Source organism: Pan troglodytes, chromosome 20 (assembly GCF_028858775.2).
Source record: "Pan troglodytes isolate AG18354 chromosome 20, NHGRI_mPanTro3-v2.0_pri, whole genome shotgun sequence".
Lineage (NCBI taxonomy): Eukaryota > Metazoa > Chordata > Mammalia > Primates > Hominidae > Pan > Pan troglodytes.
In genome coordinates, this window is record NC_072418.2 from 61452685 (window position 1) to 61478787 (window position 26103).

The following is a 26103-nucleotide window of genomic DNA, read 5'->3' on the forward strand; positions in this document are numbered from 1 at the left end:
GATGTGGCCTGCCTATCCTACTCCCCACAGGACTGAGGGATCCAAGAGAACCAAGTGCCGGTTATATATGCAGCCCACCTTAGCCCCTACAGAATAGAGGTCCTAGATGGCAAAGTGGACCATCCTGTTCCTGCCCAGGACAGCCTGTGGGCCGCATGGATGCCACCCAAGAACAGGGACGCTGAACCCTGACACTCACATCTTGTCTATGAGGGCAAGGCACGCACTGATCCAGGTGCTCACAGCTTCGTGGTTTAGGCCCCATGGCCTACAGTCCTTTATTAGAGCGAGAGTCCCGAGGCCCAGCCCCCATATATGATGGGTCCACTTGAGTCTCCTTAGGCGCCCCATGAGGGAGTAACAGCTTGGGTAGAGAGCTAGGGACCTTGCCCAGCCTGACCCTGGGGCAGGCAAGCGGCCCCCCAGCCCCCACCACCACCCCAGGAGACGGCAGGGTGAGAACCAGAGTCAAATCTTGGGCCGGGTCCAAGCGCCTGAGCGCCCGGTTTACGCAGGAAATAGTCCAGTTCTCAGAAGTGGTCTAACTAGCCCCAGCCCCAGCCCGGCATCACCTGGAGGGTTCAAGTACATGGAGGAGAGGAGTAAGGCGGACTTAGGCCCTGGTATGGAGAAAGGGTGAAGGGAGAGAGAGGACCTGCGCTCAGGAGGGAGCGTGGTCTAGTGGCGGGAACCACGGGTCCCGCAGCGGGCGTGGCCGACTGTGCGGGAGGCCCCGGATCCACCGTGGGCGAGGCCAGGCCCCAGCCCCATCAGGGCGCAGGGTGCGCAGCCAGGTGGCGCTCCAGCAGCGCGCGGTGCGAGAAGACCTTGCCGCAGGCGGGGCAGGGCGCGCGCTCGGGCCGGTGAGTGCGCATGTGCACGTTGAGCGAGCTCTTCTGCGTGAAGCGCTTGGCGCAGACGGCGCACTGGAAGGCGCGCACGCCGGTGTGCGTGACCATGTGTTTGAGCAGGTAGTCGCGTAGAGAGAAGGATCGCCAGCACACGGCGCACTGGTGCGGCTTCTCCCCTGCGGACGACAGGGCGGGCCGCGAACGCAAGTCAGACTCTACAGCTCCCCGCCCCCACCCCACCCCACCCCCACCCTGGGCTCCTGGACCTAGCAGGGGCTCCCCTCCCCTCCCGAACCACCACCCCGGGATCCCTTGCCTATCAGAGAACCCTCCCCTCACTATGGGATCTTCCTGCCCAGCAGGGACACCCCCTCCTCTCCAGGACCTCCCTTCACGTTGGGACTTTCCTGCCCAACAGGGATCCTCATACACTGTGAGGTACCTCTCTCCCATCCCTTCCTGGCAGGGACCCCCTTTCTGTTATCCTGGGATATCACTGTGACAGGGCACCCCTAAATCCAGCAAGCACCCTGTCTGCAAGGAACCCAGCCTGTCTGGAACATCTGTTGGCCATCTGGACTGCCCACTGGGATCTCCCTCTACCCTCAGTTACCCTCCCCCTCAACCCCTACCCACCCAGCACAGGGAGACACTGGGACCTGGCCCCCCTCGCCTATGCCCACAGAGTCCCCTAAACTCAGTCTGACAAGGCCGGTGCCCTTTCATAAGGAGGGACCTGGGCACATCTGCCACCTTCCTGCAGGAACCCCCAGTTGCCCAGAACCCCTGCCCGCTGGCCACTATAATGTCCTTGGTGTGATAGAGAGAGCTCCTCATTCTGGGTTAGGGGAGGGGAGGCAGGCTGAGTCCACCCCTAGATTCATCAGATGTTAACAAAATGCCTGTCTCAGCCAGGCGTGGTGGCTCACACCTGTAATTCCAGCACTTTGGGAAGCCAAGGCAGGCAGATCGCTTGAGGCCAGGAGTTCGAGACCAACGTGGTGAAACCCCATCTCTACTAAAAATACAAAAAATAGCCGGATGTGGTGGTGCACGCCTGTAATCCCAGCTACTTGGGAGACTGAGGCACAAGAATCACTTGAACCCAGGAGGCAGAGGTTGCAGTGAGCCGAGATCACACCACTGCACTCCAGCCTGGGCAACAGAGGGAGACTCGGTCTCAAAAAAAATTAAAAAAAAAAACCCTATCTCAGTGGCAGGGGACTGAAAGGCAGTGCCTGCCAGAGGGTACCCCAGAATAACCTGGCCCAGGCACCTGGCTCAGATCACACACTTCACACAGCCAGCACTACCTTGGGGCCTCTGGCAGTTCCCTGGAGACTAATCACCCAACTCCCTTATTCCCAGGCCCCTGCCAGAGGTGATTTTAAACTGACATCTCAGTCACTCCCCAGCTTAGAACACCATGGCTTCCCCACCACTCACAGTCAAATCCCAAGTTCCAGCCCCTGCAGAAACCCCCTCACTATCACTGTGGCCTTCCAGCCAAATTTTTGCTTTTCCTGACAATGCTCAGCAGGCTTCTGCTTTCCATTCCTTTGTCCTCCATCTCAGAGCCCCCAGGGAGCATCCTCACCACATTCCCCAGTACCATCCTCCCACTCTTTACCTCTCCTGCAGCACTGCAGAGCCGCCTCCCTGACACGGCCAAGGTCCAAGGGAACCTCCCCACAGCTTTTCGGGGTCCTCTGCAGCTGTGGAGTCCCCACACTACCTATGTTTTCCTACTCATGCCCCAGTCTCAGGAGTTCCTGGGGCCTTCATCCCACCACCTCTGAGGGCTTTCTACCCCTGGGCCTGTAAACCCATCCTCCCTTGCTGCCAGCCTATAACGGGACAGCTGGAAACCAGAGAGACACAGGAGGGTCCCTGGAGCATAGTTTCCCAACCTGCCAGGACCCCCTGCCAAGGCTCCATCCCCATCATGTGCATCCCAGGCTGCTCAAGTTTCCACCACCACCCTTCCAAAGGCCAGGACAGGCTTCTGCTTCCCTACCCAGCCTCAGGATCCCCCTCCACAGAAGCCAGTGCCTGCTGCTCCACAGAGTGGGGCTTTCCCCTCCCCCACATACCTTGCACTTGGGGGAAGGCTCAATTTCCAGGCCCCCTGCTACCCAAAAGTAACAGAACAGTGCCAGTGCCCTGTAACTAGTGCTCAATTCCCCCTCAGGTTTAACTCTCCGATGAGAGATTGCTCCCTCTCCTCCCCTGCCCTGGCTCACCCGAGTGGATGAACATGTGCTTGGTGTAGTTTTTCCGGGAGCTGAACGTCTTGCGACAGTGGCTGCACTCATAGGTAGGTGGCTCAGCACCTGGGGTGCGAGCAGGGGTGCCTGAGGGGGCCGTGGTGGGAGCAGCAGAGGGAGCCGGGGCCTCCCCCAGCTGAGTACTGGGGGCTGCCTCGGGCTGGAGTGTGGGGTAGAAGGCGGGTGGGGGCGCAGGGGCTGGCCCCGATGGTGCTGAAGGGGGTGGTGCGGGTGGCCCAGGGGCACCCAAGTGAAAGGGGAAGAGTGCAACAGGCGGCCCTGGGGTCTTCACACCAGGCGGGCGGGGTCCAGACAGTATGCAGTCGGGCTGGACAGGGGTCTCAGTGGGACAGCCTTCGGGGACAGCGCCATCCTCGTCGTGCCAAGTGGATACATAGCTGTCTGGAAATACGTCCTCAGCTGACCCAGCTCCCCGAAGAAAATCCCTCCCGGCACCACTGTAGTCAGCGAGGCCAGTGGGTGCAGGGGGCTCCTCGCACGCGCTGTCAGCAGCAGCAGTGAGGAAGCCAGCAGCACAGTCTGGGAAGGAAGGAGGTGCCTGGCCCTCGCCTGGGCCGCCACCTTCGCCATCCTCGCCATCGGTCTCATCGTCACTTTCCTCGTCATCCTCGTCACCTCGGTCATCAGGGGCCGCGGACAGTGAGGGGTCAGCATCAGGCCCCTCAGCCTTGGCAGGTGTTGGGGGCGCTGGCAGCTGCAAACGCGCGGGCTGGCGCTGCTTACGGCTGTGTGCAGCACCGGGGTGCCCCGGGGGACGTGCAGCCAGCAGGTGGCGCAGGCGGTGACGCAGCTGCGCAGGTGCGAGTGGCGGGGGCACAGGGGTGGGCAGGGGCGTGGGCGCAGAGGTGCCCGGGGCTCGAGCGCGGGCGATAATCTGCGTGCATTCGTCGATAACTGTCTGTATGCGAAGCACCGACGCGGCCGTGAGCACCTGCAGGGCTTCACCCTGCGCCACAACGAGCGAACCGCTGTACAGGAACTCTACCAGCTGTCGCACTGTCTGCGCGGGCACCACCGGAGGCACACGGATCTCAGAGTGGCCGAGCAGCAGCTTGTCTTGGAAGAAGGGTGAGCCGGCCGCCAGCACGCAGCGGTGGGCACGCAGCGAAGCTTCACGAATGCGCACAGTCACGTCACAGAAGTGTCCCCCAAGCCTCTGCCCATTGAGGGTCTCAAGCAGAGAGCGTGAGAAGTTCTGCAGGTGTATGTGATGCACAGCCTCTGCAGCCGCCATCTGCACAGAACAAGAGGAGGGCAGGGAGAGGTCAACTGAGGACCCCCATCTGTCCCAACATCCCTGTCCCCTCACCCCTTGTTGCAGGACAGGGCTTGAGTGCACCACACTCCAAGGCGTGCTAACCCATCCCTCCCCAGCTGCCCTTCACAGTCCCCATTCCCAACACAGGACACTCCAGCACTCCCTCCTCCCCCTACCTCAGACCTGGCCAGGCCGTCTACAGCCCCCCATTAACGCTGCAAACCCTAGCACACCCCTAGGAGAGGGTGTTGGCCTCAATCACTGCTCCCGAAAAGGTTCAGGCCTTGGCCTACTCTATGTTGACTCACCCACCCACCCCACCCCAACTCCAATAACCCTAAGCCTCCCCATGTGCCCCTCCAAGAGGGCAGCCCGGTGTGTAGAAGAGGCCAGGGACCCCCATCCCAACTGGCTAACCTGCCTCACCCCGAGTAGACCTTGCTCTCTACCCAGCTAGCTTCCACTCCTCCTCCACCCCTGCTGACAGCTCCTTTTGGTTTCCTTTAGCCACATCCCCCCAGTATGAGACCGTGTGCATAGGCAGGATTGCTGCCTCAGAAGCAGGTCACCTTAACTAGTATATACAGAGGCTCTCGCAGGAGTGGGGTGGCATGACCTGCTTCCTGGGCAGGGTGGTTCTGGGTGTGCCTAGTCACTAAGGGCTGAGGGTAAAAGGTTGGGCAGTACCTTGGGAGATGCCCCAGGGAAACCAGTACATGCTCCCTGGCAGCCCCTAGCATAGCGAGCAGGGAGGTGGCTCCTGCAGCCCCAGCTTCTTGCCATCTCGATGGGGCCTGTGGGGCCCAGGGTGTGTGTGTGGCACAGAGAGGGAAGTGTGGATTGAGCAGGGGTGTGTGACTGGATAGCTGCCCATGGAGCAAGCGGGGACACGGCCCAACATCAGGCACCAGAAAGGGGAGGGGGTAGTCCTCAGAGGACTCTGGAATCTGAGGAGTTCTGCTACTCCATCCATCAAGCAGGTAAACCGTGACCCTTCGGCCTGTTTCCCCTTCTATCAAACAAGGGATGAGATACTCGGCTCATCCCCCACCCAGACTGCACACACCTCCAGTCTAAGGGAGGAGGGTAGGAGCTCTGGACTCTGACATCCGTATAGGCTCCACCAGCCTGTCTCTCCCTTGGAGTCACAAAGCCCCAGGGTGGGCTCAGCTTGATGCTGCCCCTACACCCTCGGGCTCTACTGGGGTCTCAAGATTCAACCCCTCCGACTCCTTATGCCCAATCCGCCGTCCCTTTGCTCAGCCAGACGCCTCCCTTTTTTGCATGCCCCACATTTGACCCTCAGACCACTTCGAGCACCTCCACTGCCCCGTTCCCGCTGTCCTGGACGGATGAAGAAACCTGGCTGGTGTCTCTGCGCCCCTCGCCTCCCCTTCTGTTCCCCACACGGCAGCCAGAGGGAGCTTTTCCAGACTACGGATCCGGATACACCACCCCGCTCCCTGGCCCCGTTCTGAGCCTTCTGTGCAATGCCTCAAAAAAGCCAGGCCTGTGCCCGCGCAAAGGCTAACTCAGCAAGCAGCACCGCCCCATCTGTATTCACCTAGCACCTGAAAGGATTCTAATCTGTCCGGCCGATGGGGACAGAAACTTGCGCATCAACCCGAGAGACTTGAACCTTCCTTTCCCGCCCCGCCCCGCGGCGGGCTCCATTCCTCAGTCCCGACGCCGCAAGGCCGGCCTGGACACTTCAGAACAAAGGCCTGCACGCGAGACCCGGCGCCCAGGCCAGCTTCCCGGGTCTGGCGCCGCACACTCCCGCCACGCCTTCGCCGCGCCGTGTGCTTTACTCCGAGCGCGTTCTCCCATACTCTGCTCCATTGCCCGCGCCCCACCCTACGCCCAAAGCACCCCTCTGACCCGCCGCTGCCACCCCGCACTCTGGCCCCCGCCGTACCCCGGTCCTGCAGCGCCCCCTCGCGTTCTCAGCGTGCGCTTCTAGCGGAGCGCAGGTGCCCCTCCCCTGGCACGCCCCAGCCTCCTCGCCCGCCCTGCGGCAGGGGGATGCCCATTCGACCCCACCTCCGACTCCTCTTCAGGCACCAGGCTCTGCCGTGGCCGCTTCCTCCTGACCGACTACAAGGCCGCACTTCCGGGCCGTTACGCCGGCGGAACGGAGGCCTGCGGTCGCGGCGGCTCAGGGGAAACCCTAGGCCGAAGCACGTTTCCGGTATTTTTATGGCGATCAGCTCCCGCCAGTCGGCACTCCGGCTCTCCTCTTAGTCGGAACCAAAGTCGAAGAGGCTAGGGCTGCCGCGTCGCGAGGAATGTCTGGACCAGAGCACTCTTCCGGCGTCGCCCAGGAGATCAGGGGTGTGGCGGGCCTGCGCGATCAATCCGCAAGCGCCCTGTGATGCAGAATAGGAAGGCAGTTCCCACCCCAAGTCTCCAACGTGTTCTGGCCAGTTTAAACCCCACTGCGAACCGGGGAAGTGGCCTTATTCCTGTGACACGGGTGAGAGCTGAAGTAGGTCTCGGTCCCTGGCCGCCAGGAGGTGCAAGCAAGCTACCACTACTGCAGACGCTCCAGGCCCGCCCGCTGTGGGTGGGACTGGGGAGAGGACCCCATCTCGGCCTTGGCACCTTCTACTACAACGCAGACAGGAATAGACAACTGCCTCACCCTGCTCTGGGCCTCCCCTGAGCTAGACCCTGTGAGATTCTGGGACATTGCAAGTCAATCTGGTATGGGGGACAGAATTCTGAAAATGGCCCCCTCCGAGATTCCGTGCCCAAATCCCCAGAACCTGTAAATATGATTATCTCACCTATGAATAGTTACACTACATGGTGAAAGGGTTTTTGCAGACATAATTAAGGTTACTCACTAGCTGATCTTAAAATAGGATATGATTCTGGATTATTTTGGTAGGTCCAAGGTATCATAAGGGTCCTTAAAGGGAGAAGAGGAAGGTGGAGAAACTTGAAGTAGGAGAAGGGTTCCAGAGGCTTTGAAGGTAGAGAGGTCCATGAGAGGAAATGCAACAGGACAGGTGTCATGCTGAGAATCTGAGAAGAGCTGCAACAACAGCCAGCAAGAAAACAGACCTCATGGCTCGGCGCAGTGGCTCATGCCTGTAATCCCAGCACTTTGGGAGGCCAAGGCGGGTGGATCACGAGGTCAGGAGATCGAGACCATCCTGACTAACACAGTGAAACCCCATCTCTACTAAAAATACAGAAAATTAGCTGGGCGTGGTGGCAGGCGCCTGTAGTCCCAGCTACTCGGGAGGCTGAGGCAGGAGAATGGCGTGAACCCGGGAGACGGAGCTTGCGGTGAGCTGAGATCGCGCCACTGCACTCCAGCCTGGGCGACAGAACGAGACTCGGTCTCAGAAAAAAAAAAAAGGCCGGGCGCGGTGGCTCACGCCTGTAATCCCAGTACTTTGGGAGGCCGAGGCGGGCGGATCACGAGGTCAGGAGATCAAGACCATCCTGGCTAACACGGTGAAACCCCGTCTCTACTAAAAATACAAAAAAAAAAGTTAGCCGAGCGCGGTGGCGGGCGCCTCTAGTCCCAGTTACTCAGGAGGCTGAGGCAGGAGAATGGCGTGAACCCGGGAGGCGGAGCTTGCAGTGAGCCAAGATAGCGCCACTGCAGTCGGGCCTGGGCGAAAGAGCGACACTCAGTCTCAAAAAAAAAAAAAAAGAAAGAAAAGAAAACAGACCTTAGCCCTAGAAGTGCGTGGAGCTAGATTCTGCCCACAACCTGAATGAGCTTGGAAGCAAATTCTTCCCCAGAGCCTCCAGATAGCAGCTTAGTCCATACCACACCTTGATTTTAGCCTTTATGAGACCCACAGAAGACCTACTTGGGCTTCTGACCTATGGAATGGTGAGCTAATAAATGGATATTGTTTTAACCTATAGAGTTTCTGGTAATTTGTTATAGTAACGATAGAAAACAAATACATCTGGTGAGACCCAGGGCCTCCACACAGTGAGAGTCCAATAAATGCCACTATTTGTTTCCCATCTGATGAACGCATTCCTCACATTTCCCTCACTGAAAGCTTTATTTCTGTGCCTTCCCAGCTTTTACCAGGCCCCTTCGTGATCTCATTCCTCAGGGAGCAGTTCTCACTTCCCCTATCCCAGAGGACAGAGGGACTCGGCAGTGAAAGAGGGAACCAACTGTCCAAACGCATGACTAGAACAAAGCCTCCAGAAGACAGACAAGGTCAGGATGCCTGTCCTTCACCCAGGACAGCTACTGGGTGATTGTGTTGTAGATGTGGTATTTGGAGGTCAGGGGGAGGAAAATATGTGCCAGGTGGGAAACCTCATTAAAACACAAGTCTAGGCTGGGCACAGTGGCTCACACTTGAGGACAGCTACTGGGTGATTGTGTTGTAGATGTGGTATTTGGAGGTCAGGGGGAGGAAAATATGTGCCAGGTGGGAAACCTCATTAAAACACAAGTCTAGGCTGGGCACAGTGGCTCACACCTGTAATCCCAGCACTTTGGGAGGCCGAGGCGGGTGGATCACCTGATGTCAGGAGTTTGAGACCAGCCTGGCCAACATGGTGAAACCCCGTCTCTACTTTTTTTTTTTTTTTTTTTTTTTCTGAGACAAAGTCTCGCTCTTGTCCCCCAGGCTGGAGCGCAATGGCGCAATCTTGGCTCACTGCAACCTCCGCCTCACAGGTTCAAGCGATTCTCCTGCCTCAGCCTCCTGAGTAGCTGAGATTACAGGCGCCTACCACCATGCCCCACTAATTTTTGTATTTTTAGTAGAGACGGCGTTTCGCCATGTTCACCAGGCTGGTCTCAAACTCCTGACCTCAGGTGATCTGCCTGCCTCGGCCTCCTAAAGTGCTGGGATTACAGGCATGAGCCACTGTGCCCGGCCTGTCTCTACTAAAAATACAAAACATTAGCTGGGCGTGGTGGCGGGTGCCCATAATCCCAGCTACTTGGGAGGCGGAGGCAGGAGAATCGCTTGAACCCGGGAGGCAGAGGTTATAGTGAGCTGAGATCGTACCATTGCACTCCAGCCTGGGCAACAAGAGTGAAAATCCGTCTCAGAACAAAACAACAACAAAAAACACACAAGTCTAATAACCTGCCATCATCATTGTGTTTGTTCAGACTCAAACCATGGCCTGCTGGACCCACTGGGTCTGCTTTCACTGGGCTGAGTTTTGGGAAGAGCATAAGGGTAGGTGGGAAAGGCATGCATGAGGCCTCTGAGGAGGGAGGACGGCCCTCCCTTGGGCAAGACAAATGAGTGAACCTCGGGCTGAGTGGCAGGATTGCAGTGTGTTGACGGAGGGAAGCCATGTCCCATTAGCCCCATTAGCATGTTTAAGGGGCTGTAGGGAAGACAGTGCACCTAGTGGGGTGGCAAACGCAGGAGTCCTAGCAGGAAACAATAGCTGCCCTGACAGCAGTGAAGGGTAGAAAGGGACAGATTCAGGGTAGGAAGGAGAGGACACGGGTGGCTTTAGAGAAAGTCTCAGCTCCAAGGGATGGGGCCTGGAGGATTAGGGCAAGATAGGGGTGGAAGACCCTGCCCAAGGGCTAGGATGAACACAGGAAGGAGAAAACCAAACCCTGACCTCTCTCAAGCAGCCAAGGGAGGTGAGAGCTGCAGCCTCAAGGGTTATTTTCCTTTTCTCTCTAAAGATCTTTTCACAAGGCTGGGCGTGGTGGCGTCTGTAATCTCATAATTTCAGCACTTTGGGAGGCTTAGGCAGGTGGATCACCTGAGGTCAGGAGTTCGAGACCACCCTGGCCAACATGGTGAAACCCTGTCTCTACTAAAAATACAAAAATTGGCCGAGCACGGTGGCTCATGCCTATAATCCCAGCACTTTGAGAGGCTGAGACAGGTGGATCACCTGAGGTCAGGAATTCGAGACCAGCCTGGCCAATATGGTGAAAACCCCATCTCTAGCTGGGCATGGTGGCGGGCACCTGTAATCCCAACTTCTCTGGAGGCTGAGGCAGGAGAATAGCTTGAACCTGGGAGGCAGAGGTTGCAGTGAGCCGAAATCGTGTCATTGCACTCCAGCCTGGGTGACAAGAGCAAGACTCCATCTTTTTTTTTGTTTGTTTGTTTTGAGATGGAGTCTCACTCTGTCGCCCAGGCTGGAGTGCAGTGGCGCAATCTTGGCTCACTGCAAGCTCCGCCTCCTGGGTTCACGTCATTCTCCTGCCTCAGCCTCCCGAGTAGCTGGGACTACAGGCGCCCGCCACCACGCCCCGCTAATTTTTTTGTATTTTCAGTAGAGACGGGGTTTCACCGTGTTAGCCAGGATATGGACTCCATCTTTAAAAATATATATATATAGAAAAATTAGCTGGGCCTGGTAGCAGGCGCCTGTAGTCCCAGCTACTTGGGAGGCTGAAGCAGGAGAATCCCTTGAACCCAGGAGGTGGAGGTTGCAGTGAGCCAAGATCACGCCACTGCACTCCAGCCTGGGAGACTCTGTCTCAAAAAAAAAAAAAAAAAAAAAAGGGCTTGGGACGGTGGCTTATGCCTGTCATCTCAGGACTTTGGGAGGCTGAGGTGGGCAGATCACCTGAGATCAGGAGTTCCAGCCTAGCCAACATGGCAAAACCCCGTCTCCACTAAAAGTACAAAAATTAGCCAGGCGTGGTGGTGGTGGGCACCTATAATCCCAGCTACTCGGGAGGCTGAGGCAGGAGAATACCTTGAACCCGGGAGGCGGTTGTTGCAGTGAGCCGAGATCACGCCACTGCACTTCAGCCTGGGCGACAAGAGCAAGACTCCGTCTCAAAATAATAATAATAATAATAAAAAGAATGTGTATATATATGTGTGTGTGTGTGTGTTCATGTGTGTGTGTGTGTGTGTGTGTGTGTGTGTGTGTGTATATGAACCCAAAGACCTTAACCCTGGTTGTGGGGGCATTTCAAGGAATAAATGTGTACCTGAGAACACAGGTTTGACAAGCTAGGGAGGAGGGCGATGTGGCCTGCAAATATTAAAAACTCCAGGCTAGGCCGGGCGCGGTGGCTCACGCCTGTAATCCCAGCACTTTGGGAGGCCGAGGCGGGCAGATCACGAGGTCAGGAGATCGAGACCATCCTGGCTAACACGGTGAAGCCCCATCTCTACTAAAAATACAAAAAAAAAAAAAAATTAGCCGGGCGTGGTGGCGTGTGCCTGTAATCCCAGCTACTCAGGAGGTGGAGGCAGCAGAATCGCTTGAACCTGGGAGGCGGAGGTTGCAGTGAGCCGAGATCGTGCCATTGCACTCCAGCCTGGGTAACAGAGTGAGACTCTATCTCAAAAAAAAAAAAAAAAAAAAAAAACTGGGCACGGTGGCTCACACCTGTAATCCCAGCACTTTGGGAGGCCAAGGCGGGCGGATCACAAGGTCAGGAGATCAAGACCATCCTGGCTAACATGATGAAACCCCGTCTCTACTAAAAATACAAAAAATTAGCCGGGCGCAGTGGCGGGCGCCTGTAGTCCCAGCTACTCAGGAGGCTGAGGCAGGAGAATGGCGTGAACCTGGGAGGTGGAGCTTGCAGTGAGCCGAGATCGCGCCACTGCACTCCAGCCTGGGCGACAGAGCAAGACTCTGTCTCAAAAAAAAAAAAAACAAAAAAACAACCCCAGGCTAAGCCCAAGGCCTGAGATGGGAAATGGTGGCCATTGAGGGAAGAGTCTGTGAGAGCACAGTGACCACAGATGTGAAAGGAACAGAAGAAATTGAGCTCCAGGGTGACTGGGCCTCCTCAGCTGGCTAAGGCAGGGCCCCTCTGACAGCATGGGTCAGAGAACAGACAGCTCCCACCAAGGAGTCTTCCAGAACCTCTCGGCTGTGCCTGATTCCATCTCAGCCAGGATCCCAACCTCCCTCCACCCTCCATCACTTCCCGGCCAGCCTTTCATCCAGGCTCCCCCTCTTTGGCAGTCATACTCAAGTCCTTGTGTCCACAAACCCGGCCCCATCCTAGTGGGTTTGGGTTGTGCCAGGTGTGGAATACAGGTCCCATGATCCATGCACAATGGTTGTGGGGGCATTTCAAGTACTAAATGAGTACACACAGGAGCAGGCACTAAGCATATACCTGCAGAAATGCTTCCTGGTTTAAGGCAGATAGCAGCGGAGGCTGAGGGGTGGTCCCTGGCAAGGCAAATAGCAGCAGTGAAGACTTGAGCCCTTCTGATGGGACAGAGAAGACATGGGAGCCGTGTGAGGTGTGAAGGGGCAATGGCAGGATCCCCTGTATACTCCAGAAAGTCCTCTGAGGTTGCCGCTTAGAGAGAGGCTCGAGGGAGGCCCAGCCCCAGGCCCTGGTGGAGCCAGGGAGGTGGTAGAAGCAATGGCTGGGACCACGCAAGTTGCCTTTGGGATTTACCAGAAAAGTAACAGCATCCATACAGGTATTGAGGGCTGTCAACAAAGGCAGGTGGGGGCAAGGAAAATTTACAACAGAGAAAAGATTTAATGTGCTTTCATATGTAAAATACAAAGAAGAAGGTAGGACCAGCCCTGTGGACAGAGGCCTGAGAACTCCGGAAGAAGGAGGCCTAAGCTGAGACAATACTGAAAACAACACAACTGCCACAGGCGCTTTGCCAGAGTCCCAGCACCTTGACCTGTACTGTGCCCTTGGATTAATTTTGAAGTTTAAAAAACCCAAAGGCCGGGCGCAGTGGCTCACACCTGTAATCCCAGCACTTTGGGAGGCCGAGGCAGGCAGATCACCTGAGGTCAAGAGTTCCAGACCAGCCTGACCAACATAATGAAACCCCGTCTCTACTAAAAATACAAAAATTAGCTGGGCATGGTGGCACATGCCTATAATCCCAGCTATTTGGCAGATCACCTGACGTCAAGAGTTCCAGACCAGCCTGACCTCCCAAAGTGCTGGGGTTATAAGCATGAGCCATGGTGCCTGGACTTTATTATTATTATTGTTATTGAGATGCAGTTTGGCTCTTGCTGTCCAGGCTGGAGTGCAATGGCACAATCACAGCTCACTGCAACCTCCACCTCCCGGGTTCAAGTGATTCTCCTGCTTCAGCCTCCTGAGTAGCTGGGATTACAGGTGCCTGCCACCATGTCCAGTTAATTTTTGTATTTTCAGTGGAGACGGGGTTTCACCATGTTGGCCAGGCTAATCCCAAACTCCTGACCTCAGGTGATCCACCTGCCTCAGCCTCCCAAAATGCTGGGATTACAGGCGTGAGCCACCACGCCTGGCTATTATTATTTTTTTGAGACAGGGTTTCACTCTGTCGCCCAGCCTGGAGTGCAGCAGCATGATCACGGCTCACTGCAGCCTCATCCACCTAGGCTCAAGGGATCCTTCCACCTCAGTCTCCCGAGAAGCTGGGACTACAGTTGTGGCCCACCACACCTGGCCACAAAATGTGTTTTGAGTAAAGCTCTAAGGTGAAGGGGAAAGCCCCAACCCCCTATTGTGGGACACCTGGCTGGTTCCATCCCGAAAAGCCACAGTGAAGCTCTAGCTGCATCCCAGAAGATACCACTGAAGCCAGGTTAAAATCATTCTCCATTTAATCAATTTTCCTCTATTGCACCCACTGCTCCTCGATGCCCTGGAGCGAGGAATTCCACCACCCACAGTAGGTGTAAGCTTGGCAGCTCCAGTTTTATGGCCCCAGGGGACAGTCTTTCACACCTCCAGACACGAACTCTGCCATATAATTTCCCATGTGCACAATTCAGTGATTTTTAGTCAGTTTGTTGTGTTGTGTAACCTTCACCACTCTCCTGTTTTAGAACATCTCCATCACCTCCATGAGATTGCTCAGCCCATTTCCTGAGCGTCCCCACCCCTGTCCCCATGAATCTGTCCATGGATGTGTCTGCTTGACATTTCCTATCAGTGGAATCACACAACATGAAGTCTTGGTCCCTGCCCTCTCCAGTCCTGTCACTTTGTCTCAGGCTCCTGTGCCACCCGGGTGTTGTGAATTGTCTCTGGTCAGATGGTTCAGTGTTTTCCACTCAGGAGTGGCTAGTCTGAGAAGTGCTTCCCTACTAAGGTGGGCAGCTGAGGCAAAACAGCCACCCAGCCTTATTCTCCCAGCCGTCTTCCTGCCGGACTCATGGTGGCCAAGGCCTTAGTCCAGGAGGGATCAGCCTAGACTTGCCACACCCTGACTTTGTCCCCTCCCTCTTTACAAGGGCTGCTCTCCACCCTGCCTGCTTTGTGTTTAAGATATTGGGCCATGGCTCACACCTGTAATCCCAGCATTTTGGGAGGCCGAGGTAGGTGGATCACCTGAGGTCAGGAGTTTGAGACCAGGCTGGCCAACATTGGCAAAACCCTGTCTCTACTAAAATACAAAAATTATCTGGGCGTGGCAGTACGTGCCTGCAATCTCAGCTACTCGGAGGCTGAGACAGGAGAATCCCTTGTGAAAGATTCTCCCTGGGGCCTGAAAGCTTCGGGGGATAAATAACTCCTCCCTTCTCAGGCCCAGTCCCAAGATGCAAGGCCATTTGTGCCAGCAACGTGCATCAGCAAGATAGCAGAAGCAGGAAGAGAGCTGGCCGGAAGACACATACCCCTGAAGATGGAGGGAGAGAGGCCCTGGGTACCACATAGCAGTAACATCAGACTAGGACACTTCCTGTTTACAGGAGACTATAAAACTCCTGCCCTGTCCTTACTTGGGACACCCGGGCGCTCATTAAAATAGCATGTTGCTCCACACCGCCTCGTGTTGTTTGTTGGTGCGCTCTCGGGGTTCGAACCGATACTAGAGCCTTGCAGCTTGAACCCAGGAGGCAGAGGTTGCAGTGAGCTGAGATCGCGCCACTGCACTCCAGCCTGGACGACAGAGCAAGACTAGTTCTCAAAAAAAAAAAAAAAAAAAAGTCCAGGTGCGGTGGCTCACGCCTATAATCCCAGCACTTTGGGAGGCTGAGGTGGGAGGATCACCTGAGATCAGGAGTTCAAGACCAGCCTGACCAACAGGGAGAAACCCCATCTCTACTAAAAATACAAAATTAGGCTGGGCACAGTGGCTCACGCCTGTAATCCCAGCACTTTGGGAGGCCGAGGTGGGAGGATCACGAGGTCAGGAGATCGAGACCATCCTGGCTAATACGGTGAAACACTGTCTCTACTAAAATTACAAAAAATTAGCCAGGTGTGGTGGCATGCGCCTGTAGTGCCAGCTACTCAGGAGGCTGAGGCAGGAGAATCACCTGAACTCGAGAGGCGGAGGTTGCAGTGAGCTGAGATCGTGCCACTGCACTCCAGCCTGGATGACAGAGCGAGACTCTGTCTCAAAAAAAAAATAATAATAATAATTAAAAAATTTTAAAAAGAAAAATTAGCCAGGTGTGGTGGCGCATGCCTGTAATGCCAGCTACTTGGGAGGCTGAGGCAGGAGAATTGCTTGAACCCGGGAGGCAGAGGTTGCAGTGAGCTGAGATCACGCCATTGCACTCCAGCCTGGGCAATGAGAGCAAAACTCCATCTCAAAAAAAAAAAAAAAAAAAGACATTGATGAACTCATCTTTTAAACTCATAAAGCATCTTTTGAAAACAAGGATGGGGCCGGATGTGGTGGCTCACATCTGTAAGCCCAGCACTTTGGGAGGCCAAGGCAGGGGGATCTCTTGATCCCAGGAATATGAGAGCAGCCTGAGCAACATGGCAAACCCTGTATCAAAAAAATACAAAAAAAGTTTAGCCATGCATGATGGCGTGTACCCGTAGTCCCAGCTATGCTGGAGGCTGAGATGGCAGCCCGAGGAGGTTGAGGCTGCAGTGAAGCAGGATCGTACCACCGCACTCAGAGCAAGACCCTATCTCAATAAATACACAGATAACCGTTTTAAAGTGAACAACACAGTGCCTTCTAGTATAGTCACAATGGTGTACAACCACCTCCTCCATCTAGGTCTAAAACAATTTCCTCACTACAAAATAAAAACTTTTCTCCCCTCTCCTCAGTCCCTGGAAACCATTAACCTAACCTTCTGTCTAAACAAATGTGCTGATTCTGGATTTTTTAAAATTATACTTTAAGTTCTGTGATACATGTGCAGAACGTGCAGTTTTGTCACATAGGTATACACATGCCATGGTGGTTTGCTGCACCCATCAACCCGTCATCTACATTAGGTATTTGTCCTAATGCTATCCCTCCCCTAGACCCCCACCCCAGATTCTGCATATGTTACATAAATGGAACCATACAATATGTGAGTTTTGTATCTGACTTCTTTCACTTAGCGTAAGGTTTTCAAGGTTCAACCGTGTTGTAGCACATATTAGTATTTCCTTTTTATGGCTGAATGAGACCCCATTATGGCTGGGTGTGGTGGCTCATGATGCCTGTAAGACCAGCACTTTGGGAAGCCAAGGCAGGTGGATCACTTGAGCACAGGAGTTTGAGACCAGCCTGGGCAACGTTACAAAACCCTGTCTCTACAAAAAATACAAAAATTAGCCAAGCATGATGGTGCATGCCTGCAGTCCCAGCTACTTGGGTAGGCTGAGGCAGGAGGATCACTTGAGCCTGGGAGGTCGAGGCTGCGGTGAGCCATGATGGCACCACTACACTCCAGTCTGATGACAGAGACCTTGCCATGAGAGCGCGTGCACACACACACACACACACACACACACACACACCTCAGTTGTATGGATACACCACATTTATTTATCCATTAATTAATTACCTAATGGACATTTGGGTTGTTTCTACTTTTAGTGTTTTTCTTTTGAGACGGAATTTTGCTCTTGTTGCTCAGGCTGGAGTGCAATGGCATGATCTCGGCTCACCACAACCTCCGCCTCCAGAGTTCAAGCGATTCTCCTGCCTCGCCTCCCAAGTAGCTGGGATTACAGGCACGTGCCAACACGCCTGGCTAACTTTGTATTTTTAGTAGAGATGGGGTTTCTCCATGTTGGCCAGGCTGGTCTCAAACTCCTGACCTCAGGTGATCTGCCCGCCTCGGCCTCCCAAAGTGTGGGGACTACAGGCGTGAGCCACCGTGCCTGGCCCTACTTTTAGTTATTATGAATAGTGCTGCTGTGAACGTTCTTGCACAAGGATTTGTTTGAACATCTGTTTTCTTTCTTTTTTTTTTTTTCTTTTTTTGAGATGGAGTCTCGCTCTGTCGCGCAGGCTGGAGTGCAGTGGCGCGATCTCGGATCACTGCAAGCTCCGCCTCCCGGGTTCACGCCATTCTCCTGCCTCAGCCTCCCAAGTAGCTGGGACTACAGGTGCCCGCCACCACGCCCGGCTAATTTTTTGTATTTTTAGTAGAGATGGGGTTTCACTGTGTTAGCCAGGATGGTCTCAATCTCCCAACCTCATGATCCACCTGCCTTGGCCTCCCAAAGTGCTAGGATTACAGGAGTGAGCCACCGCTCCTGGCCTGAACACCTGTTTTCAATTCATGTGGGTATATACCTTGGAGGTGAATTGCTGGATCATGTTTAACTGTTTGAGGAACTGCCAGGCTGTTTCCCATGGTGGCTACACCATTTTGCATTCCCACAGCAAAGTATGAAGGTTCTAATTTCTCCACATCCTCACTCTCACTTGTCATTTTCAGTTATTTTTATAGCCATCCTAGTGGGCGTGAAGCAGTATTTCATTGCGGTTTGATTTGCATTTCCCTGATGAACACTGATGTGGAGCATTTATTGGCCATTTGTATATGTTCTTTGAACCTCGTCTCCTTCTCCTTTTTAAATAGTTGTATTGATGTCTAATCTATAAGCCATAAAATACATACAGCATTTATAGGGTGGGATCATGTCATCAACCCTAACGTGGGGCACTGACAGCCTGACTGTCCCCTGTACACTTACGGGTTCCCCCTACACAGCCATGTTGACACCACACCCTCCATGTACCTCATAACATAAGCAGATAATCCTGGGCAGTGCAGGGATTTCATTATGGGTTGGCAAATTAGGCTTTTTCAAATTCTAGCATCTAATTATCAGTGGGCATTCTTTGGTAAGCAAGCAAGAACTGGGGCCATGTGTTCCCCTGAAATACGGTTCCCCTTGGGAAGGCAGGATTGATGCCAAGTTCTCAGAGTGAGGGGCTGGCTTAAAATCAGCATCATATGGTGACAGATGGGTTTATTTTTCTGGATCTCTTTTTTTGAGAACACTTAAGGACTCATGGGTAGTGTGGATTTATTGTGCATCAGCCGATGACAGTCACTGTTCTTTCTGATGCTCCAGCTGTTTGATCAGGTTTGGCATCTATGTCCTTTTAACATATTTCCACCATTCTTTGGGCACCTCTTACTTTGTAATACAACAAGGTGTTTCAGGCTCAGCTAGGGCTTTCCCTGTATAGTCTGTCCCTGTACAGTCCTTGAATCAGCCATTTTCCCCAGGAGCCCTGGTTCCTATTAGCAGGGAAAGGGATGAGACTCTGGGCTCTGAGTGTCTCCTGTCCTCCCCCCTCCTTCCTTTCCCTGGAAGCTACAGGATGCTTTGGGAAGGCAGCAAACAGAAGGGGCGAGGGCACCCACCAAGTCCAGGATTGGGTTGAATTTGTACAGGTCACAATGTGGAGCTCTGAACAGTCCCTTCTACTCTCTGGGAATGGTTTTCCCATCTGTGAAATTGGGACTGAAGTAACTGAAAATGGCCCCCAATGATATATACATCCTAACTCTGAAACCTGGAAGTGTTACCTTATTAGGAAAAGGGGTATTTGTAATCGTGATTTAGGTTCTTGAAATGGGGAGATTACCTGGAATTATTTGGTGCGCCCTACATGCAAATTAACATGAATCGTAAGAGAGAGGCAGAGGAGAAAATAACGTAAGGCTACATGGCACAAACAACAGAAGATTTTTTCTCACAGTTTTGGAAGGGAAAGTTTAAAATCAAGGTGCAGGCAAAGTAGGTTTCATTCTGAGGACTCTCCTCTTGCTGTGTTGGGGGAAGCTGGGGTGGAGCTCTTCCACATATTTGTCTTTTCTTTTTTTTTGAGATGGAGTTTCGCGCTTATCGCCAAGGCTGGAGTGCAGTGGCACGATCTCAGCTCACTGCAACCTCTGCCTGCTGGGTTCAAGCAATTCTCCTGCCTCAGCCTCCCAAGTAGTTGGGATTACAGGTGTGTGCCACCATGCCCAGCTCATTGTTTGTGTTTTTAGTAGAGACAAGGTTTCACTATGTTGGGCAGTCTGGTCTCAGACTCCTGACTCAGGTGATCCACCCACCTCGGCCTCCCAAAGTGTTGGGATTACAGGCGTGAGCCACTGCCCCGGCCATGTTTTTGAGAAAAAGTCTCGCTCTGTCACCCAGGCTGGAGTGCAGTGGCGTGAACTGGACTCATTGCAACCTCTGCCTCCCAGGTTCAAATGATTCTCCTGCCTCAGCCTCCCGGTAGCTGGGATTACAGGCATGTGCCACCATGCCTGGCTAATTTTATATTTTTTTAGTAGAGACGGGGTTTCTCCATGTTGATTAGGCTGGTCTCAAACTCCTGACCTCAGGTGATCCACCCGCCTTGGCCTCCCAAAGTGCTGGGATTACAGGCATGAGCCACCACGTCTGGCCTAATTTTTATATTTTTAGTAGAGACAGGGTTTCACCATGTTGGCCAGGCTGGTCTTGAACTCCTGATCTCAGGCAAGCCTCCCGCTTTAGCCTCCCAAAGGCATTTTTTCTTATGGGGCATTAGTCCCATTATGGGGCCCCACTATCAGGACATCATCTAACCCTAATTATTTCCCATAGGCCCCATTTCCAAATATCATCACAATGAAGATTAGGGCTTCAACATACGAATTTTAGAGGACACAATTCAGTCCATAGCAACGATGCATAGAAGACAAGGCAATATGAAGTGAGAACAGAGGTATTTGAAGCTGTCAGCCTTCAAGACTGGAGTGATGCAGTGACAAGCCGAGGCCACCAGAAACTGGAAGAAGCAAGGAAGGATCCTCTCCTGGCCTTCAGAACTTTGACAGAATAAAGTTTTTTTTTTTTTTAAGCTGCCATGTTTGTGGTAATATGCTACAAAATCCACAGGAAACTAACAGGAATCATAGTGATTCCAAAGAGCAGTTGAGAAGATCTAGTTGAACTCTCATCTTTTGTTCTCCATTCTGCTCCCACCCATTCCCCAACTGGAACCTTTGAAATGGGAATCAGATCATGCCACCTTCTGCTAAAACCTTCTGTTAGCTCCTCATTACAGTTAAAGAAATGTTTTTGGCTGGGTAGCCAAAAGCCACATACGGTATTGCCCTCTGTAGCAGCTGTGTTAATAACAGCCTGAGCAGGAGGGAGAATGCAGTCAAGAGAACATGTAATCAAACTGAAGGACATTCATACAATTGACCCTACACAACAAGGGCCGGGGAGGAACTAAGGTCATATATGGCCATACAAATGTGCACTGAGAAGCCAGACAGAGAAGTAAAGCCCCAGGTGTTTTATGGGTAGGCAAAGCTTGTCTGTGAAGTTAGGGCGTCAGCTACAAGGGACATGGGCTTCTGAGAGCCAGAGATGTTCTGTTCTTTGCTATCACAGCTGGTTAGCTGAGGTGCTCCCTGCCTGCATCTCTACATATCATAAGCCTCCACCAAAAAGTTAAAAAGTCCATAGAGACAGAAAGTAGATTAGTGATTGTCAGGGGCTGGTTGGAGGGGGACTGTGGAGTGAGTGTTAATGGTTACAGGGATTCCTTTTGGAGTAATGAAAATGACTTGGAAATAGATAGAGGTGGTGGTTGCACAACATTGTGAATGCATGAAATGCCACTGAATGTACACTTTTAAACTGGCTAAAATGATAAATTTGATATTATGTGAATTTTATTATTATTATTATTATTTTTTGAGACAGAATCTCTATCTCCAGGCTGGAGTGCAGTGGCATGATCTCAGCTCACTGCAACCTCTGATTCCTTGGTTCAAGCAATTCTCCTGCCTCAGCCTCCCAAGTAGCTGGGAATATAGGCACGTGCCACCATGCCCAGCTAATTTTTTTTTTTTTTTTTTTTGAGGCGGAGTCTCACTCTGTTGCTCAGGCTGGAGTGCAGTGGCGCAATCTTGGCTCACTGCAAGCTCCACCTCCCAGGTTCACGCCATTCTCCTGCCTCAGCCTCTCGAGTACCTGGGACTACAGGTGCCCGCCACCACGCCTGGCTAATTTTTTGTATTTTTAGTAGAGACAGGGTTTCACCATGTTAGCCAGGATGGTCTCGATCTCCTGACCTTGTGATCCGCCCACCTCGGCCTGCCAAAGTGTTGGGATTACAGGCGTGAGCCACCGCGCCTGACCTAATTTTTTTTTTTTCAAGTTGGAGTCTCTCTCTGTCACCCAGGCAGGAGTGCAATGGCATGATTTTCGGCTCACTACAACCTCCGCCTCCTGGGTTCAAGCAATTCTCATGCCTCAGCCTCCCAAGTAGCTGGGATTACAGGCACCCGCTACCACACCCAGCTAATTTTTGTATTTTTAGTAGAGAAGGGGTTTCATCATATTGGTCAGGCTGGTCTCTTGGCCAGGCTGGTCTCGAACTCCTGACCTCATGATCCGCCCGCCTTGGCCTCCCAAAGTGTTGGGATTACAGGTGTGAGCCACTGTGCCCAGCCTTAATTTTTGTATTTTTAGTACAGACAGGGTTTCACCATGTTGGCCAGGATGGTCTTGATGTCCTGATCCCGTGATCCGCCTGCTTCAGCCTCCCAAAGTGCTGTGATTACAGGCATGAGCCACTGCACCCGGCCTGTTTGATTTTTTTGAATTTTAAAAAATGTACTTTAATAATAGACACGGGGCCAGGCACAGTGGCTCACACTGGTAATCCCAGCACTTTGGGAGGCTGAGGCAGGTGGATCACCTGAGATCAGGAGTTTGAGACCAGCCTGGCCAACATGGTGAAACCTCGTCTCTACTAAAAATACAAAAATTATCTGGGCATGGTGGTTAGCGCCTGTAATCCCAGCTACTCAGGAGGCTCAGGCAGGAGAATCACTTTAACCTAGGAGGCAGAGGTTGCAGTGAGCAGAGATCGCACCTGGGCTCAAGCTATCCTCCTGCCTTGGCCTCTCAAAGTGCTAGGATTATAGGCAAGAGCCACCAGGCCTGGTCATACATTGTAACTCAATTACCAAAAACAAACAAACAAAATTTTTAAAGTAATAGATACCAAATCTCATGTTATGGTCTACAAAACTGGCTCAAGATGGTCATCATCTTCATCCATTTGCTTGTCCTTTCACGTATTTGCTGATGACTGATCCACCATGAAGTGGGCTCTGGGTTAAGCACAGTGGATGCAGTAGTGAGTACAATTTGGAGCTCATGTCCTTGTGATTTTCTCTAGCTGAAATGGGAAAGAAGAGAGCCAAGAAGACAGCCCAGAGAATAACATTCTGAGTAGAGGCAATAGCAAGTACAAAGGCCCTGAGTTGAGGACAACAGGTCTCCTATGTGGCTGGAAGAGTGATAAGGTCAGAAGTCAGAGGTCAGCAGGGCCATACCCTAGAGTTGTCACCAGAATTGGATTTTTTTTTTTTTGAGATGGAGTTTTGCTTTTGTTGCCCAGGCTGGAGTGCAGTGCCTGGCCAACATGGTAAAACCCCCTCTCTACTAAGAATACAAAAATTGGCTGGGTATGACGGTGCACGCCTGTAATCCCAGCACTTTGGGAGGCCGAGACGGGTGGATCATGAGGTCAGGAGATTGAGACCATCCTGGCTAACACGGTGAAACCCCGTCTCCACTAAAAATACAAAAAAATTAGCCGGGCATGGTGGTGGGCACCTGTAGTCCTAGCTACTCAGGAGGCTGAGTCAGGAGAATGGCGTGAACCCGGGAGGCGGAGTTTGCAGTGAGCCAAGATCGCGCCACTGCACTCCAGCCTGGGCGACAGAGGGAGACGCCGTCTCAAAAAAAAAAAAAAAAAAAAAAAAGAATACAAAAATTATCCGGGCGTGGTAGTGGGCACCTGTAATCCCAGCTACTCAGGAGGCTAAGGCAGGAGAATTGCTTGAACTCAGGAGGCAGAGGCTGCAGTGAGCCAAGAATGCGCCACTGCACTCCAGCCTGGGTGACAGAACGAGACTCCATCTCAAAAAAAAGAAAAAAAAAAAAAAAAGAAATTTGAGTCATGTAGCCACAATGCCTCCTCAGAAAGTGGCTTTGGGGGTGACACCTGAGGGTGGGAAGGAGAGCATGCACACATGTGGGGTTTGGGGAAGAAAGAGAGGGTGAGGATGGCTATCTTCAGGTAGGCGCACAACCAGGCAGTAGGCAGTCCTCAGGTGGCCTGGGTGCAGTCTGAGTGACCACTGCATATTGCTACACCTGTCTTATGCCCTGTCTGCAAAGCCAAAATATTGACAGTTCCCAATGGTCCAGGACTGGGAAGGGAGAGATGTGGTAAAGTGTTGGCAAGGAGCATGGAGGACAGAAGTATAAGGGATACTGACTGCTCTGCTAGGCCAACTGGGGAGCGGAGCCAACCAAGGTGCACTAGCGTCCTGCCATATACTTATGGACCTCTGAGTGAGGTCCCTAGTCTTACTCTCCTATATACCCACCCTGGCTTGGCCAATCCTAGGAAGCCCCACTCTGCTGTCCCTGAGTCAGCTTGAGCCTGTTTTCTAGTTAATCTCCCTTCCCCGACTGGTGTCCTGGCACTTGCTGAAGCCTCAGGTTCTCCATGTGGACAATGGGGCCCTGCAGTGGTGTGGAACCTGGTGGGGAGGTGATGCTCCAAGGTCTGCTGCTGGCATTGGGTAACACCTGCTGCTTGTGTGGCTGCCTCATACTGGGGATGAAGGTCTTGGGCCCAGGAGAAGGAAAAGGGGTGCTCTTACAATACCTCTCTATTGTGCAGAGAGAAGAGCATGGACCTTGATGGGCCACTGAAACCCCAAGGCGTGTTGCCAGGGCCTGGGGAGGGCCTGTTATGAGGGGCAGCCGATGATAGGGTGGCAGGGGATCTAACATACCCCAGACCCTGCTAGCTGTAGAGTAACCTCTCTGAGCACCTCCCACCACTCCTTACTATTGCCTCCCTATTGCCTCAGGGACCTTGGACTTGTTTCTGCTCAACTGCCTTCCCGCAAGTGTTTGGGGCAGCCCCTAGGAGAGCCATTTCCACACTTTGTACCATAGTATTAATATTTTGACCTTCTGGCCCTGGTACCCTTGTCTACCCTAGAGGCCAGAGGCAGGTGTGGGTCCTGTGTGACCCACACGTCCCCCTCTCCCGTGATTTTGGGGACCAGTGCAGGATAGGGCTGTGGAAAGTGCTCATCAAATATTCCTTTTTTTTTTTTGAGACAGAGTTTCACTCTTGTTGCCCAGGCTGGAGTGCAATGGCCGGATCTCAGCTCACTGCAACTTCTGCCTCTCAGGTTCAAGCGATTCTCCTGTCCCAGCCTCCGGAGTAGCTGGGATTACAGGCGCGTGCCACCATGCCCGGCTAATTTTTGTATTTTTAGCCGAGACGGGGTTTCATCATATTGGTCAGGCTGGTGGCGAACTCCCGACCTCAGGTGATCCGCCCACCTCGGCCTCCCAAAGTGCTGGGATTATAGACGTGAGCCACCGTTCCTGGCCACAGCAAACATTCCTAAAGGACGCCCACACCTCGCCCTGTGCACTGCCAGCACCAACTTTTTTCTTTTCTTTTCTTTTTTTTTTAAAGACAGGGCCTCGCTCTGCAGTCCCAGGTAGGAGAGCAGGGGAGCGATCATAGCTCACTGCAGCCAACTCCTGGGCTCAAGCGATCTCAACGCCTCAGCCTCTGGCATTAACTTTCCCTGTTATCAGAGGAAGGAAGCCAGGGGCCAGGGCCTCTTCAGGGTGGTGGGCTGGAGGGGGCGGGCCGGCTAGCGAGGCGTGGCCCTACGAAGGGGCAGGCTGGGCGTGGAGGCGGTGACTATGCCGCGGATGGGGCGGGCCCAGATTTGGGGGGCCGCGCGCCCGGGCTGGAACAAAGGCAGAGGCGGGGACAAAGCCCCGCGGCCCCCAGTCCCCATCAGGAACAAAGGCCACACCCGGCCCAGCGGTCGACGCGCCCGTGCTGCAGCCACGTGCGGACACCTGGGAGCGGGGCCTGGGGAGGCAGTGCCCCGTTACCCTCACGCCCCGCCCGGCTAGCCACCTTTACCTGTGCGCGCCTTGGGAGTGGCGAATGGGTTTCACGGTTGTTCGCGCCAGTCCTCGCGGCCTCCAAACATCCTCCGGAAGCTGCCACCTACCCCGCCCCCAGCCGTTGTCACCTGGACCGGAGACCTCACGACCCCAGGGGCACCGCACAGGGGGCTGAGGCCCACCCCCGCGGGGCCAGCCTCAATGCACCCACCCACCACGTTTTCAACGCGCTGATAGTCCCTAGGCGGGTTCGCCTCTACCTACAGACCCTGCTTCTCCCCTTAGACATGATTCCTCTCCCCCAGATCCTGCGTCCCTCAGACAGAGTTCTTCTCTCACACACCCGGCTTCCCTCCTCAGACAGGATACTCCCCATACAGACCCTGCTTCCCTCCTCATACACGATTCTTCTCACACACACCCTGCTTCCCTCCTCAGACAGGATTCTCCCCCCACACACCCTGCTTCCCTCCTCAGACAGGATTCTCCCCACACAGACCCTGCTTCCCTCCTCAGACAGGATTCTCCCCCCACACAGACCCTGCTTCCCTCCTCAGACAGGATTCTCCCCCCACACACCCTGCTTCCCTCCTCAGACAGGATTCTCCCGAC

At 53.6% G+C, this 26103-nt stretch overlaps 1 protein-coding gene and 1 long non-coding RNA gene across 8 annotated transcripts; one reads left to right on the plus strand and one right to left on the minus strand.

The window, feature by feature from the left end:
* Nucleotides 1-246: 246 nt before the first annotated feature.
* Nucleotides 247-26103, minus strand: ZBTB45 (zinc finger and BTB domain containing 45). Of its 7 annotated transcripts, none has more exons than XR_010153993.1 (5): nucleotides 26071-26094; nucleotides 25508-25594; nucleotides 6441-6766; nucleotides 1783-4373; nucleotides 247-1027 (listed from the first exon to the last, which is right to left on the minus strand). XR_010153993.1 is itself a non-coding variant. In XM_063802379.1 (5 exons), exons 4-5 carry the CDS (start codon nucleotides 4371-4373, stop codon nucleotides 771-773), a joined length of 1536 nt encoding a protein of 511 aa, XP_063658449.1. In that variant the 5' UTR covers nucleotides 6441-6766; nucleotides 25508-25594; nucleotides 26071-26103; the 3' UTR covers nucleotides 247-770. The 7 variants fall into 7 exon arrangements, 6 of the variants coding, with proteins under 6 accessions (XP_063658449.1, XP_016792501.1, XP_016792503.1 ...); XM_063802379.1 differs by having other exon boundaries at nucleotides 3095-4373; nucleotides 26071-26103; XM_016937012.4 differs by lacking the exons at nucleotides 25508-25594; nucleotides 26071-26094 and having other exon boundaries at nucleotides 3095-4373; nucleotides 6441-7066.
* On the plus strand, nucleotides 7006-21187 carry LOC112206418 (uncharacterized). The gene is made up of 3 exons (XR_002940774.3): nucleotides 7006-7103; nucleotides 8454-8598; nucleotides 20110-21187. It is a non-coding gene; the product is annotated as an uncharacterized LOC112206418 (long non-coding RNA).

What these genes read in the sequence shown, in the direction of transcription:
- ZBTB45 (XM_063802379.1), bottom strand. Translation starts at nt 4,373, where the DNA reads ATGGCGGCTGCAGAGGCTGTGCATCACATACACCTGCAGAACTTCTCA. An exon ending in GCACATGTTCATCCACTCGG is followed by an intron (nt 1,028 to 3,094) that starts GTGAGCCAGGGC and finishes TGTCGTCCGCAG; the next exon opens with GGGAGAAGCCGCACCAGTGC.